The sequence below is a fragment of the Aphelocoma coerulescens genome, assembly GCF_041296385.1.
Source record: "Aphelocoma coerulescens isolate FSJ_1873_10779 chromosome Z unlocalized genomic scaffold, UR_Acoe_1.0 ChrZ, whole genome shotgun sequence".
In the NCBI taxonomy this organism is placed as follows: Eukaryota; Metazoa; Chordata; class Aves; order Passeriformes; family Corvidae; genus Aphelocoma; species Aphelocoma coerulescens.
In genome coordinates this window covers 47,286,943-47,304,398 of record NW_027184085.1, presented here as the reverse complement: position 1 = coordinate 47,304,398, position 17,456 = coordinate 47,286,943, and the positions used below count along the sequence as shown (strand labels likewise).

Sequence of the window (17,456 nt, the reverse complement as noted above, 5' to 3'; positions counted from 1 at the left end):
ACTAATTTTTAGTTTAAACTGAGTTTAAGAAATTCAAGTTTAAAATACCACCCAATTTTTTGAAAATTGTTTTCCAGATACACTGATCTCTTTCCTTCACCAGACACCAGAAATTCCATGTGTGTTTTGTTTAGTTAGTGGGATACACTGACTAATAAAACCTCAACAAACAAAAAAAACCCAAAACCAAAAAACTCACTTCCTCTTAGCTATGATTAAACAAATTGAAATACTATGTTGATTTTTTTGAGTGTCAGAAATGAAACACTAAAAACGCTAACAGGCATTTTTAACTGGAAACTGAATAAAATGATACCTTCTTCCTTTTCATATCATTAGTAATGAGACTACTAGACTCTCTCACCCAGATACTCGTCCAATGCCTGTGATAATGCCTCCTGCAGGTACCTCTTCATTACCATACAACTGGTAACCAGCAAACTGAGAAAACTCCAAGAATGGAGACCTGAATGACAAATGAAACAAAACTGTAAAAAATTACTGACTATATCTGCCACTGAATCTCACTTAAAAGGTTAAATTTAGAAAAAAAAAATTAAGAGATCAGTATTTCAGAGAATGCTTCTGTAAAATTTCAATGATGTTATTTGCCAGTCTTTACGGAAGCCAAAGAGAAAAGAAGCCTGTTGCAATATTTACCCGCAAAAGACAACCTGAAATGTTTAAAAAAAAAAGGAAGTACTTACCCAGGATCAATAAGCTTGTCAATTCTCTCTCTGGGTAACAGCTTTCCTCTTGATGTGTGAAGCTTCCGAGCTTTTTCTCCACCTCCTGTGATACAACAGTAAATTGTCACATTTTCTATGGATGCAGGTAAGATAAATCACCTGTTATATTAAAACTTAGAGTGGAAACGCTGATGAGTTCCCAGTTTTTGAAGTATGGACCTTAATATTAAATTTAATAAATAATAGTTTCCACTTCAAACAGATTTCAGGTATTGATAAAAATGCTTGGTTTTTAGAACCTATTTTATTTCCCCCCTCATTTTTTACAGTTAGTCTTGAGGTAAAGATTTTAATAAACACAGTTGTCTGAAACTTTCCCCCACTGCTTGGCAACAAACACAAGGGGAGACACCACAAATATATAGAAAGCACAGCTGTAGAAATACAGGAAATACTGGTCCCTAGAACTGATTCAGAAGAGCTATGCTGTATGCAATCCTGAATGACTCAGCACCATCCGGATTAATTTCCTTAGATCATGCCATAACTGTAAGCAGAATTCAGACACACAGCATTTAATATCAAGTTTATATTTGTTTCATTTCAACCCTTCACTAAAGGTCATCCTAAATCATATCTTCTGCTCTCTAGAGGTTTGTATCATTCAATACTTCAAGATTTGTTGACATGCCTCAGCCACTTGTAACAATAGCTTATACAAAAATTGTCTCTCTGTGTAGACAGATCACTGATCCACCTCATCACTCTAAAATTGTCTCCCTGTCCAAAATAAAGAAGGTGCTGTTTTGCTAACATTTCTCCTGAGACTCCAGGATTTCTCTGTCAGCTAGGCATTACTAAAACAGCGCTTCTAAGCCTACCTTTGAATTCCTTTCTCCCACCTCCTTCCTGGATCACTACACACATAATTTCCTACCTGTCAGGCATGCCAGAAAGCCCACAATTTATTTTCAGTTCAGCCAGTTCATTAGGTCTATATATCCAGTCTAAGCCCAAACCTTGTAAATTCTTTCTGTAGAAGTTTCTCAAGAAACAACCTCTCATATCCACCCACAGAGATACTACTCCCATCCATGTTCTCAACATCCCACATCATAACTACATTTTCTCTGACCTCTGGAGTCTTTCATTTACACTGAGTGATGCTGCAAAAATAATTTCCATCCTGTGACTTTTGTCATCTTTGTGCACTCCTCCTCTTCACACACTAATCATAAATGCTTGCTTCCCAGGCTCTGTAGCCGTTCTACTGAACATTCCTCTTCCAACATCAAGACACTCTACCCTGCACTAATCTCCATTCTGTAGACTGAGAAGCAGTGTCCTTGATGACAAAACAAACCTGGTGGCATTTAATTAGAAATCTCTTCTTAATTTCTCCTTTACAACAATGCCTACACCACTGTGACTGCGATGTGCAAGGATCAGTCATGGGGATTAAATGTATCTCACATGCTTCTTGTGCTTCCTATCAGAAAACCATCTGTTGTAAAGGGGCAGAGACCACTTCCTGTTGCAAAGCTGGGGATTACTCAGTAGAGTGGGACATTGGTTCACGAAAACCCTACACACTGAAGTAACAGCTAACATATGAAGCATTCATTACAAAGACCTCAAACAAAATCTCATCCTCTGACAGACAGCTTTTACAGCGAAATCGAAAGATGCTGCACATATCCTTCAGAAGTATTCAGCATAGATACCTAATTCTTCTCATATACTTAAATAATAGGTACAGCAATTTCAATCAGTGCCACTCAAAACTGTGTATTAACATCCTAGTAGAGCTTGCTAAGATGAAGGAAAAACAAGCACTATGGTCTTGTCCTGTCATTGTATAGCGAGCAAGAACAGGCAAGCGAGCAGCAATGAAGAAGGCCATGATCATTAGTTCATGAGCTACGCATCATTAGTTCATTAATTGCTTAACAGTCTCTAAACCCATAAAAGACAGAGGCAGTCCACGGGTTTTAACATCAGGAAACTCCAGAAATCTGTTTCACAGCAAGCGAGAAAAAGCACTGAGCACAAAAACTTAACTGTGCTCTGTTCCAAAGTTGTAGAAGAAATTGCATTATATAAGAAACAGTGTGTAAAATGAGAAAACCAGTATCATGATAGTCACAAGAAGGTGAAAATTAAAGCTGCTCAGCCTCTGGCAGCATAATTAAGCATTTATTAAATGTTTTCTTTTTATTGTCTCCATTAACTGTAGTCAACTGCAATTCATTTGGGTCATCTTACAAGTCAAAACGAAGAAACACAGATTGCAAGCTTTTAAACTACCACATACCTGCTTTCTCTTTGCCAACACAACTACAGCTAGGAACTTGGAAAAGATCCACCAACAAAAAGGGGCAAAGGAGAATCCCCATCCTTTATTGGATGTATGGGGAAACATAGTGACAGAGGATGAGGAAAAGTACTTAATACCTTCTTTGATTCAGTCTTTAACTGGATATGCAGCCCACTGAGAAGACAGGGACAGGGAGCAAACTGAAGCCCCCATAAACCAAGGGGAACTGGTTAGTGACCTACTACACCACTGAGACACACACAAGTTTATGGGGGGAGATGTGATCCACCCAAGGGCAGTGACGGTGATTTACCAAAAGATGAATATCGATCTAGTATCAATATCCAACTGAGATGGACAAAAACTCTCTAACAGTTTAAAGTTAGAAAGTGCATGTTTATTGGTGCCAGACAGCTGCGTGGGATAGCTTCCTAATACACAGTGTCGAAGTATGGATGGTTACAGAGTCTATTTATCCACAAAAGTTATGAATATCCAAAATACAAATACATATTTATAACAATGGCCCCTCCTATTCTCTGCTTTGTATGGAAATCAGCTGTAATGTCATGAAGAATGCGTAGTATAGTTTCTAAATTCGGTCAGTGGTCATTATTAATTGAGGAGTGGTTTTGAAGATGAAGGAGTAATACTCTTCCTCACTTGAACTTTCCACCTCTCTGGGTTTTGACAATACAAATAGCCTCTTGGGGAACATCCAGTTTCTTCCTTATGACTTCTGAATAGCATCCAGATGGGAAAAATTAGCAATTGTTTTAAATTTCTTTAGATCTATCTATCAATGTTTTCTGGTTCTCATTATAAACACAGCTAAGCAAATCTAGAAAGACAATTAATTATCTGCAACTTAAAAGCTTGTTTCTAACTTAACTCTTATTAACTCTTAATTAGTCTCAGGTGGACCTACTTCCTCTAACTAATTCTAGCAAAACTTATCTTTAACTAAAATCTTAGAATCTTAATGTTTCCTTCAAAATCTGTGTTTCAAGGGAACTGGTGGAAGAGCTCACAGAGGCACTTTGCATCATTTACCAGCAGTCCTGGCTAACCTGGGGACCCAGGTGACTGGAGGCTGGCCAGTGTGACCACATATCCACAAGAAGGGCTGGAGAGACAATCCAGGGAGCTACAGGCCTGTCAGTCTGACAGTGGTGCCAGGGAAGGACATGGAGCAGATCGTGTTGAGGTGCCATTATGCAGCACATACAGGACAACCAGGGCATCAGACCCAGCCAGCAAAGGTTTAGGAAAGGCAGGTCCTGCTTGACCAACCTGATCTCCTTCTACAACAGCATGACTCACTTAGTGGATGAGGGAAAAGCTGTGGATGTTGCCTATGTGAACTTTGGCAAAGCCTTTGACACTGTCTCCCACAGCTTTCTGCTGGAGAAACTGGCTGTTCATGGCTTGGATGGGTGCACTCTTGGCTGGGTAAAACGTCGCGTCTGGACAGCTGGACCCAGAGAGTGGAGGTGGCTGGAGTTACATCCAGCTCATGGCTGGCCACTAGTGGGGTTCCCCAGGGCTTGATTTTGGGGCCCATCCTGTTTAGTAAGTCTAACAACAATCTGGACAGGAGGATCAAGTGCACCCTCAGTAAATTCACTGATGACAGCAAGCTGTGTGGGAGTGTTGATTTGCTGAAGGGCAGAAAGGCTCTGCAGAGGGATCTGGACAGGCTGGATCAATGGGCCAAGGCCAACTTTTTGACGTTCAACAAGACCAAGTGCCAGGTTTTTATTCTAAAATCTAGACTATCATACTTACCTAATCTGATTTTTTCTGCTTGTTCTTGTAGTTCAGTTACCAGTGCTTTCATTCGTTCATAGTTTTCCTAAGTGGGGAACAAAACAGAATTTTAAATTCAACCAAGAGTGACTATATTAATTTTTATTAAACAAATGTAAGAAGTACAAGACTAATTTCTCTTCCAAATCTAATTTTACCTTACTAAATACTGTCTCTGTATTGTCTTTAAAGTAGTAACTTTTCTAGCTCTGAACTGGATTTCTCAAGCATCCCAAAGCATTTAATAAAAAGGCTTTACAAAAATTCTTATTGTGTTAGGATAGCAAAAGACTAACTCTAAATTTAATAAACTAAAATAGAACTATTCACTACAAAGCTGAAGTGTTGTTTCTCAGATTTTGTTTATTTTTGGCATAGTTTTGTTTGCCTTTTAAATCTAACTTTGTAAAAAACGCAGATTCAAATTAAGTGCTCTTATGACTTGCATCAAAGGATGAATGACCTAAGTCAAATAGATTTTGGTAAACACTGTTTAGATTCTTGCTGTTTAAGTTGAACAAAAAGATACAGCAAAAGTTGATTTTGTTTTGTCTTGGTTTTGGGGTTTTTTGGGGGTTTTGTTGCTTTGGTTTGGGGTTTTTTTCTGCTGGGCTTCTTGCCATTACACCTCTAGAAAAACAAAGACTCATATTCTGATACGAGTGAATCAGTACTGAGCTCACCATTTCTATCAGAACTATACAAAACTCTGCACGCACATTACAGCAGGTTGGGGTTTTTTTTCAATTCCTTAGGAATTTAAAGGTATTAGTCAAACATAATTTGTTGGGAGTTTTTTTTGCAGACACATGAAGAAGTTTTACCTTTTTGAAAAGTGCAACTGCCATAAAAGAACATGCTGCACAAAAAGATCTTATTGCCTTGTCTAAATTTCATTTATATGACATTTGAGTCTACTCTGACAGAAAAAAACAGCTGGTAACTCTATGTTCATACATACTTGAACACTCAGACCTAAGGTTTCCCTTAAGAAGAAACTGCAAATGTTGCAGTTGAGTTTGTTCACTTAGGCACTGAAAGGCAAAGATGCAAAGCAGAAAGAAAATTAGAATGTATATAGGCAGCTCACATTTGCTTTGGGTGCGTAGTAACTTTCAAAAGACTGCATTTTTCTGCCTCTGTAATTGCTACAAATAGATTAAAGACGATCTCTTGAAAGGTAAAAACGTATCCTGTAATTCCATACTTTTAGAAGTCTGCAGTTTTCACAACACCCAGTACTACTCTGTATCAGTGTTCAGTTTGTCTGGCTGGTTCATTTTGCACCATTACACATAAAAAATTTTCCCTGGTTCTCCTTGTTCAGTCAGTCTGTTTCCTCTAATACACTCACCTTTTGGACACAGTACTGAGCCTAAAAATTCACCTTTAACATTGGAAAAAAATAAAATAGCAGCTAAAAAGGCAGAGGATATTAATAGAGAAATAGTAGTCACAATCATAGGCTTCTTCTTTAGATTTTGATGTACTGTAGCTACTTTAGCTACTCTACATGAAAAACTATGAAAGGACTTTTTAGATAAACTATAAAAAATACTGCACACAAACACCTGAGTTTCTTAAATTCACTTAATTTCTATCATGATCTTTCATGCCTTAAACCAGAATACACCACCATTACACTCTACTAAAGAGAAGTAATGATGTTTTGAAATAATTCTGAATATGCACAGAAAAGACTACTCTCAGAAACAAATGTGCAAGTTCTACCACGCATTTGTGGGCTCTTCATTATTGTCATTAAATAATGACAAAAAGGCCAGTGAACTGGCACCCAGTTCTTTCTGGAAACTGGTCCTTGCACCAGCAAGGTGTGTAAAATTCTACAGTTAATATGTGGGTTTCTACAAATTTTAAAGCAAAATTCAGAGGCAAAACCTACATACTAATCCTACAGTTACTGCACAAGCTAAATGAATTACTGCTACATCACCAAAGTGGATGTAAGAGCTAGTCCCTGGAATCTTCAAATAGCCTTTCTTTCGTTTTCCAGAATTTAGACTCACTCACTTTTAAATTACCTTTCTGCCTATCTGGTTCGAGAAACAGTTTACATTATAAAGGCCAGCCTGTCTAGTTGAATTCACAGCCAGAAAGGTAAACACTGACCAAAGACGGCAAGACCTTCATCACGTATCATAATGTCTTCTTGTGTTTGCACTATTATTCCCTGTATTATTTTTTTTCAGATGGTTAAGTGTCACAAAACAGGGACCTCAGCTCCTTCTGTCTGTAAAGCAGTACTTGCACTTGGAGTGTTGTTCCATAAATTTTTTCTACCAAATACTAACACTATTAGCTATTTTACCAAGCCTTGCTTTTCTTTTGAGGTTGAAAGGTACCCAGACACAACTGCAAATCTGGGGACAGCTTATATGAGTGAACACCTTTATTAAAATACTACCTTTTTTGGTACACAAAATATGAACGTGTACACATATATACACACACATCACATACAGAAGCTCTGCATGTCTATATATATATATATATATATATATACACACATATGGACAAATACTGAAATTTCACAGAAGCTTCAGTCACCTAATTTGTCCAAAATTTTGTTTCTGCAAAACAAAGCACAGAACCCAACACAGAACCAAGGGACCTATCTCAGTAAGAATATATGCTGCTGCTTCACGTGCTGTTTGATATTTTACGTGAACAAATATGAAAACAAACGTATGCCCTCCTATGCCCTTGATCCACACCTAAAGCCATGTTTTTCTCAGCTTGTTAACACGATTTTTTAATATGATGACGTTAACAATGCCCCAATTAAATTAAATCAATTTATACCAGATGGAAGTACTGCTCTCTCTTCGTAAAGACAACTGGAATTACACCTAGCTCTCCTCCTCAAAAGATGATGTTTTTGGAGGCATGCCCATGACTCTGTACAGCTATGCCACCTGTTTTCAACTCGGGAATCGATTTGCAAACACAAGGAAACATCCAACTTTGAAATCATCAGGCTCCATCTTCCACCGCCTACGAACCCCGCCTCCACCACATTAGCACGGTATCGATCAGCTTCAAATGCAGCAGGAGGAGGCATCCTTAAAAGTGCAAAAATATCCCTGACGATGCAGACGACGCACCAACCCCCGTTGTTTTTACACGGCATCTGTAGGCCCAGCTCGCACAAATGGGCAGGACCGGCCGCTCGGCGAGCGGGGCCAGGGCGGGCCACGTCCCACGTGCCCCGCAGCGCCGGCTCCTCCATGGCCCCGCTGCGGCCCGGCCCGGCCGGGCCCTGCCGCCCCCCCTACCTGGTAGAGCGCGGAGCCCGCGTCGGGGCGCGACCCCACGGCCGCCACCGCCTCCCCACGATACCCGCGGGCGAGCAGCGGGCGCAGCAGCCCCAGGCAGCGGCCCGGGAGCCGCGGGGCGCCCAGCAGCATGGCCGGGCCGGGCCGGGCCGAGCCGAGGAAGCGGAGCCGAGGAAGCGGAGCCTTCCTAGGCCGCCACCGCCGCCACTCCCCCCGGCGCAGCCAATGGGCACAGCGGGGCCGGGCCGGGCCGCGGAGTTCTTGCCCGGTCCCCCGAACAAGCTAACGTCGTAGAACGCGCTTTAGAAGAATTGTGTTGGAACGCCCCACTTTCCACGCAAGATTACACGCTCACTTATACAGTAACAGGGACAGATCTTTTTAAAACCCAAACCTCTTTGGTCGAGTTTCTTCCTTGAAAGCTTTGCTATTCCTTCAGCATTCCAGTTTTACTTTGTTTGAAGTCAAGGCCCTTGTCTTTAGAGAGAGGTAACACGGGGGAGTCTGATACCAAGTAAATTAAGCTCTATTCTAGAACAAAATCAGGGAACAATGACAAGGCCCATGTTAAACCACATTCAGCCTACCACTGTACCAGCAGGTCTGTGTGTACCCCAGTGGTGCAGACCAAACTTCAGCCTTTCCTTTAGTTCACACTTCTGTTAGCTAAGTGTACCTACAAGTATTTAAAAACTACAATTGATACTTTAAGAAATGGAAACACAGGTAATAGAAAATAATTTATTCACATAATTTACATACAGAATAGGACTACTTCCTTTGACACAGAAAGCTTACATATGATGATACAGGGTGTCAGACAACTCTAAGCAAAGCAGTTTTATGCCACATCTTTGTAAAAATGCTATTCATAAGTGTTGAGATTTCAACGATATTTTCTTACATCCTTCATCATTATAAAACTTTCATACACAAAACAACACAAAATCGTCTTATTTCTATTCAAATTAAATTTGTTCTTTTAAAAAAAAATCCTCTAACAAAGTGCATGTTATTTGCTGCAAGGAAAAAGAAAGCATAGCCCCAATTAACAATGCAGGTAAGGCACCATAAATCTTAGTAATGAAGTAGTTGTTTTTTTCCCCCTTGTAACATGAATGCAAGCTAAAATGTATGCAACTACATGTAGAATGATTATCCCCTCAGAACTCACTCAGAAGGTACTCACGGCAGTTATTTCATAGCCACTCCCCAAGAATCTATTTTTAGGCTCTATGAGTGCAAGTGATACAAACATGCCACACGTATCAGGAAGTAAACACTTGCATACTTAATATCTACAAGATATACAATACACAGAGTTACATGTATACATTAATCTCTTTCATGTCTACAGTAAAACACTATTTAGATAAACATTTCAAGTTAAACGGATTAGGCAAAGCACAACGTACCATCTGAATAGAAAGTGTTGTTTGTGTTTTTGGAGGGGTTTTTGGGGGGTGAGGTGGGTTGATCAGACACTTTCAAGTAAGTTACTCTATACTGGGACCACTAGTCCCTTTTCCATCACCTCAAGGAATACTGCTGCTAGCGACATTTCATTGGCAGAAGCCTGCTAACGTATCAATTTGCAGTAACAGTAGCTTTTTTCTGTATTTCTCCTCACTGATGAAATTTTTAAGGTTCCTTCAGAAGCCTTGCCAATAACTTCTGAAAAGAAAAACATTCTCAAACTTCAACTATTTCGAAATTAACTACATATTTATATTATTTACCTGCCAGCAAATGGTTACCCAGTCCAAAGCTGATGATAGGTTTCTTGAGAGCATTAACAATACCATTTAAACATCAGTTTCACCTTCATAATAAATCATTTTGCAAAAGTACCTCCTAGTATTAAGTAATGGGAAAAATTTTAAGACTACTCAAATCTACACACTCATTTTTGTGCAAGCAGGAGTTTCAGACTAAATATTGAATCTTTCAGTGACCACCTGACTTAAAGAGTGCATAAACCTAATTACCTCATCAAGACAAATCTCTTGATGAGGTAAGTAAAAACTTAGACTAAAATCTAAAGCTACACCAGAATTTTATAGCAAGTTACAGTACAAGCAGACATGCAACATGAGAAACCTTTCTAATTCAACTGCTTCAAAGCAGCAAATCGTCAAAACAGTGACATTGTATAGTCATGGTTTGAATCCAATCTCTTTTTGCTACTTTGCATAAGGGAAACCGAGGAAGTCAGCAAATATACAAACACCTACATGTAAAAACAAGGAAAAGAAATCTATAGCTTTGTTTTCTAATCTAAAAGAAAATTAACATTTATACTAGGAAACATCAATCTCTTCCTCCCAGTGATAAACAAGGTTGCAAAGATGTACCTTGTGCTATCATCTCCTAGTAAACTGTGTTTTTAAGTTTTCAACACATTTTTAAAGAACTAATCCTGTTGGGTTTTTCAGGTTAGGATCTTTTAAATTACATGGTTAAAAAACTCTTACAAAAATACGTAATTTGGAGATTCTAATAAAAATACCTGCAGTACTTAACATATGTATGTAAGTATTTACTACACTACTTCCAGTATTTGCATTCTGATCTTCAGAGATTACACTATATCCAAAAAGTTCATTCCTCCTTCTGACGTAACATACTTCACAAAAAGAAGTAAAGAACTTGAGCGGTCAGTACCAAAAGCTTCAGCATTAAAATGGAAACGGATACTTGTTGCAAGATTAAACATTATTTCATTGCACTTTTCTGTACGACAGTCATGCACTCATTATCAGTGTCTAAACAAGTGAAACCATAAGCCAGCAGTCATTAGTCTGGTCCAATGACACCATTGTAGTGGTTTAGACTATGTCAGCATTTTGAAAGTGCCCAGGTTGCTTCGGAGGAATCCATTTCACCTTCATGGCATGAATTAACAAGAGTACTGTTATTACTACCTGACAGTAAGTGTGACATAATGAATATCAGAACAAATTGTAACTTCTAAAATACTCTTTTCTTGTTGCAGTATATTTTGTGGTCCTAGGTTTTTATAAAATCCATTTGCTATTCTGAATCATCCACTTCCATAAAGATGTCACTGAAAAAGTACTCAGAGATTTTGGTTGGCTCTCCTTCCTTCTCTTGATCTTTAGCACAGAGAGGTGGCTTCTCAGATGAGTTCTTACTTGGAACCTGATAAAACAAGAAAAGGTTGCTCTTAACAGTCTTCATTGGTGGGTATGTGTAAATATTTTCACACAGATATGCACTTGAGCTTTTTGTAGGGGTATTTTATTTATGTAGGAAGTTTTGACCAAAGAAAGAAACATCAGTTTACTGAAAATGAGAAGCAAATAGATATCCATACAGAGAAAATCATCCTAGTTCCCTTACAAGTTTCCTACACATGCACAAGTCAGAATTTGTTGACCAGAGCAGATACCACTCTCAAAACATGCATGCTACAAGACCATCTACCCACTCCTGAAACAACTAATTCTCTGTTCTTCACACCTCAGAAACACATGGGTGTTCAAAATTAAACTCTTACCATAACTGCAGCATCAGCAGCTACATGCTCATGTTCCACAGATGATGAAGTAGATGGAGAGGAACAAGATTCCCTATTATCCTTAGTGGATGGAGTAGGCTTCTTTAGACCTCGTTTTGGAGTCACAATTCGAGGCTTTTGGATCTTCCCTCTATTCCCTTTGGCATCTTCTGCAGATTCAGAGTTACTTTTTTTGCAAATTAAAGATAAAAATCCCAGTGGTTTTCGTCCACCCCTGTTCAAAACAAATAGAGTCAGGATGTCCCAGGATTGCTCCATAAAAGGAAGATGAAGATATAAATGGTATTGCAGGAGTCCAACTCATTACATGGGAAACAAACATACACCTACAGGACATATGAAAATTCTAAGGAACAAACCAAAATGTCATTCTGAGAAAGGCTTTCATATTGCCAGATATGCTGGTAAAAGAGTTTTTATGAACAGTCACAGAGACTCTTGACAATTTTTAACCCTGAGAACAGGAACCTACTATTTGCTGCTAATGCACAGCCCATAACAAGCTACACGACTTTCAGAGAGTGGTTCCAAGATGGATGGAGACAAACTCCTGAAGAACACACTGAAAATTCTGAACGTCCTTCATGTAATCAATAGGAAAAGAAATCTGATCCCCAAGGATGGGGCTACAGCAGACTATCTGCTGCAGGGTTTTTAGCCTCCTTACAGCATCAAACCCAGACCAGTGAGTGTACGGAACTCATGGCACCAAGGAAGGTACACAAAGCATTAACTTTCCATGTTGTTAAGAGTTTACAAATTAGAAAGTAAGCTTTAAGGCAAGGATTCTGATATTTATGCATCGCTATCCAATTGCCATGGATGTCCCAAGTACAAATAGCCAGTATTGATACTCACACAAGCATAAGGAAAAAATAAATGACAGATTAGAAGAGGCCAGCAGAGCATTACAATCAAAATAATTGAGCACAGGAGCAACAGAGAGCAGGAATTTAAACAAACAGTACAGAAAGGAATACTTAAAAAATCAAGTCAACAGATAGATAAGAGGAATATCCTCTGAGCTGCCAAGATTGAAACTCCTTAGGGGAAATTATTTAAATTAGTCCTAAAAATCCAGCATGCTCAGTACTGCACCAGTAACACATCTTACTGGCAGGACAAACACCAAAACAAGTGAATGGGTATATATCTCACAACATGAGACTCACCCACGGAAAACAACAATTTCTTAAGTTCCTATCACAGGCAATGGATGTCTGCCTAAGAAGAGGCATCTATCATTATCTAAATAGATACACAGTACATCAGTAGTGTCCCCCAGTTGATCTACTCATTGAGTAAGCTGATGCAAATTTCAATGTGGACAGTTTGATCCTTCCTAATTTGCAGGAGAGTATAGAAACTGTAACTCTTAGCCATGCAGGCCACAAACAATGGTACTGAAAAAATGTCAACATAGAAACAAGATCTTTTTTTACAGAACAAGCTGACATAACATTATTGCAACTATTGCATACCTGAGTAATGGAGTTTTTGAAGATGATGCTGTGCTTCCAGTATGTTCCAACTGTGCAGATTCATGCACATTCTCCTGCTTTCCTTGTCTGCTTATTTCTGCTTTTGTGTTAGAGGTTAATCTACATATAACCTCTTCATTTTTGGATGCTGGATTCTCAAGTGGTGCTTTCCCTAAGCTCTCCAAAGTCTCAAGATGGCTTCTCTCAGCCAGTTGTGACACAGACTCAGACACCAACACAGAAGTAAGTACTTTTTCCTTTGCTGAAGACTCTGTTTTTTGAGAAGGATTCCCTGTAAAAGGAATTGAGAGTCAAAAACTTCCGTGATAACACAAGAGCCCAAAAAATGCCTTTGACATTAAGATGGCTTGCACCATTACAACAGAAGGGTTGAATTTTTGTTTAGTCTTACTTGTCCATTTATAAGTCACCACTACAAATTAAAAGTTCACGGTCTACTTTTAAAACCTGTAAGACTATACAGATGTTATGAGGAAAAGCTGGGAGAAGTGTGGTTTTAAATTCTACAGCACAGTCTTCCCCCTCTCATCCTTTACAGCACACTACACACTATAGAACTTAGTCTAGTCATCTAGCTTCTACAACTTCCCTTAAAAGTCTTTTTCAGAGCCAAAATTGTAGTTCACCAAGCCCTTCACAGGCTCAGGTCACTAAAGATTGCACTGTCAGCAATTCTGCTTTTTCTCTGTTTCTTCAGAGGCAGACTAAGCTCCCAAACAATTACATACTTTTTCAGTAGAAATGCAAAACAAACTAAAAATAAATTATTTTGGCATAGTATGGTTAAATGCCAGATAATACTTTTGATTATTAGTGCTCTTTAACAGGTGGAAATATTTGCTTAAGAGAAGATAACATGTTTAGACAAAAAAACCTCTCAAATTTCACCAATAAACTAGCTACACCAGTGCGTTCAGAACTGTTATTAAATTAACAACATTTATGTACAGCAGACCTAGTTTATGGCAGAAAACATGGAATGGTGGTATTAGTGTAGTACCAGGAAAATCTGTTTCTACTTTTATATTAGATGACCTCAGAGAGAACTATTTAGCACGACACCCAGTGTTAAGTTGTGATGTATTTACATTCATTATTACATTATTTGGCTTACAAGTTTAAGTGTACCTACCAGAAGTTATCACTGGCACATCTGTGGATTTAACTGAATGACCCTGTATTTAAAAAAGAAAAAAATGGTTTTTTATTGCTCACAATACAGAAGAGACAATGAAGTTGATAAACTCGTATCACACATGCACAGTTCTAAGAGCAGGACTGATACAGAAGACAGTGCAGCATCATTCATCACTCAACTCATTTCCTGAGCAGGCTTTTCAAGGTGTTCTTATGACAAATGACTCAAGACAAGGATATTGAGATAAGAGATCAAAGAAGGTAGAAGACTGTTATCCAGCCCTTCACAGAAAAGCTCTCTGGATCATGTGGAGCATCACCACCCATTCCTACACCAAGGTACACTGTACAATCTTAGCCCACTTACAAAGATCAATGGTAGTCACTGCCTCAAGCTTGGTCATATTGTAAAAAAGCACAGAAGGAAGCTGGAAAGATGGTGGCTTGTTTTCACTGGCAGCTTGCTCTTTTAAACTAGTACCTGCTATGTTAAAAATCCATAGGAACATATCTATCTAACAGATTCTTCATGTAACAGACACAATGCAGATTCAAAACATCATTCAGCGAACCGAGACAGTCTGCCAGTCATCCAATATATATCCAGTTTCCCCTCCTACAATGTCATTGTCTAAAGGGTGATGCAGAATGAACCAAATAAGACATATTACCAGTCTGTCTACTAGGAAGTCGAATTAAAAAAACCCGAGAGCCTACAGATTCTCAAAAAACCCTAATACTAAATAATGAATATCCAAAACCTGTTGTAGATTTCAAAATTAAAAGGAATCTACAGGTGTTGATTTTCCTTTTAAGTTTTACAGGCGGTACATATTTAAGCAACTAACACCATTAAAAAATAATTTAAATGCTCTGTGTTATGCATCTACCCCATGCATGAAAACTCACCAAATTATGATCTCACCTTGTAAGTGGTTTCCAGGTTATCCTCCACTGCAACAGTAGACGGAGTTTTCTTGGAAGGAGGAAAATCATTCTTTTCAAGCTCTGCAGCCAACCGTTTTTGAGCTCTCTGCAACTTTGGAACAGGGCCTACTGATGCACTCTCTAGTTGTTTGGTTTCCATACTGCTGTTTAAAGGTAAAGCAACTTCACCAGCTGCAGTTGTCAAGGATCTGATACTGTTTACATATAAACTCATTATTGTGACTGTACAAGAAGCCAAAATTTATTTTGTATAACGTTTCTGTATGGAAATTACACATGGATCTATGGTGATACTCTTTCTTGCTTTATGTCAATATTAACTTCAAATGTACCATTTACTACCAATAAACATTTTGTTGTGCTATCTGGAGTTAGTTTTTCTAGCCATAATTGAATCTAGTTACTCTAGCTCTTCTATTTGAACTCCACTTGGTCTTTTCATATGAAGTAAAAATATGGCAACTTATTAACTGCCCTAGAAAATGCTAAAATACAGTATTATTTATCTGCACAATTGAATCCCCCCATGCTGAATGATCTCAAAAGACATACAGACATATATAAGACATACAGAGAAGCAGCAGAGACTAGGAAAATAGGGTAAAGCAGTATGGGAACAGCGAGACAGATCATGTACTCTATCTCTGCCTGTCACCTATGCTGTTTATCATCAGTAGTTCCACAGGAGTTAGAATTCTTACACTGTATAGCCAACATTCGCTCACAGACCTATCCTTTCAATAAAGGAATGGTACTAGCATCTGATATCAAGATTCTCCACAATTATGTGGAATTGCATCGCATCTCTAGTTATGATCTGAGGATTTACATTAGTAGAGTATTGGGATTTGGGAGCTTTTTATTACTTTGCAACGATTCCATCCTTCACAATGCCTTTTTCCTCTGATTTTTTTTTTCTCCCAAGCTGACTAGATCTAGTTCAACTGTAATGTTGACATAACAATTTTGTTACACTGCATTGAGAGGTACTCTTTGTAGAAGAAATTCAAACCCTTTTGGATTGCAGTAGATAAACCAGCTATTACTCTTTTGAGTAATTAATTAGTGTTTTCATCTTGTCTGCCTTTTGAACATAGTACAAACTCAAGAGAATGATATAAGAATTTATATCTAGTTTTATCATGTTTTCCAGAAACATTCCACATTTTCTACATGAAAAATCTGGAAGCGCAGTTAATAAACAGCCACTCTACAAAACTGTTAAAGTACTGTAAAAATGTAAACATGCTTAAGATTTTTTCATTTCAATTGCTTTGCACTGTAAGGATTCACGGCAAAATAAGGCGCAAGCCGGACAAATGATTTCTACTAAAAAGCAAGACTTACTCTAAAGGATAAGTCAGAATTAAAGTGACACCAAAATCCCAGCTAACTAAAACACTAACTTTAAAACACCTATGTAATCTTCCTCAAATCTGATTAGAGCCCTTTTTACTTTCTTAATTCTCTAACCAGTCTGTCAAAACTACTTCCTCTTGCATTTCTTCTTTTAAGGAGTTCTAATCTGTACTGCACATTCAGAGAACAATCAAGGTACACAAAAAGTGTTTCACTTTGATAAAAAATAAAGCATTTACCTCTCCACTCCAGTCCCAGTTGTTTCACTTGTACTTATTGGGCTGATAAGTATTGGTGCTGGTAGTACTGGTTCTGAAGTTTGTTCCAGCATAACAGATGCATCAAACTCTTTTGAGTCGGCTGGGATTTCCACCAGTGTTAAAATGAATGTCTGTTCTTCCTCTGGACATCTATGATCATCATTCACTACTATAATTTTTTCAGGGACATAAAGAAATAATGGAAAATTATTAATCAAATGTGAAATTACGCTGTTCTCTTCATGTCCTCCCTACATGGAGTACTGAAATTTAAGGCACTCATTTCTCCACGGAAAAAGGCACTGGGTTTATTCTTGAGACAATAAGCTTCCTGTCTTCTTAGATGAGATACACGTCATCATCTCCTGGTGCCTATTCACTGCAGTGGAATCATGACTACCATTCAGAATGAGGAACATTAAAAATGCCTAGTAATGATGAAGATTTTTAAATAGGTGTTCTAGCATTAAAGAATAATTTGAGGTTTTATTAAACTTGTGTCATGGTGGTCAAATGGCCCTCTGTCTTTAATTGCAACTCTCAGCTATTAAGAGTTACTTCCTTTAATGGCAGATGTCTGCTGTTTTGAAGGAAAACA

The 17,456-nt window shown here is 38.4% G+C and overlaps 2 protein-coding genes across 5 annotated transcripts in view; both read right to left on the bottom strand.

Annotated features, from left to right (window-relative positions):
* MCCC2 (methylcrotonyl-CoA carboxylase subunit 2) overlaps positions 1-8,318 on the bottom strand; it is a 37,095-nt gene extending 28,777 nt beyond the window's left edge. The window contains exons 1-4 of the mRNA XM_069000991.1: positions 8,112-8,318; positions 4,795-4,861; positions 708-792; positions 365-466 (exon numbers count right to left, since the gene is read on the bottom strand). Of these exons, the coding sequence (XP_068857092.1) occupies positions 365-466; positions 708-792; positions 4,795-4,861; positions 8,112-8,243 (386 nt within the window). The 5' untranslated portion in view covers positions 8,244-8,318. The remainder of the gene's footprint in view (positions 1-364; positions 467-707; positions 793-4,794; positions 4,862-8,111) is intronic.
* Positions 8,319-8,838: 520 nt separating this feature from the next.
* BDP1 (BDP1 general transcription factor IIIB subunit) overlaps positions 8,839-17,456 on the bottom strand; it is a 52,817-nt gene continuing 44,199 nt past the window's right edge. For 2 of the 4 annotated variants that reach the window (XM_069001205.1, XM_069001208.1), the window contains exons 37-42: positions 16,838-17,027; positions 15,217-15,433; positions 14,287-14,329; positions 13,134-13,425; positions 11,632-11,866; positions 8,839-11,273 (exon numbers count right to left, since the gene is read on the bottom strand). In XM_069001205.1, the coding sequence (XP_068857306.1) occupies positions 11,145-11,273; positions 11,632-11,866; positions 13,134-13,425; positions 14,287-14,329; positions 15,217-15,433; positions 16,838-17,027 (1,106 nt within the window). In that variant the 3' untranslated portion in view covers positions 8,839-11,144. The remainder of the gene's footprint in view (positions 11,274-11,631; positions 11,867-13,133; positions 13,426-14,286; positions 14,330-15,216; positions 15,434-16,837; positions 17,028-17,456) is intronic. The other 2 variants (XM_069001206.1, XM_069001207.1) reach the window with 2 other exon arrangements.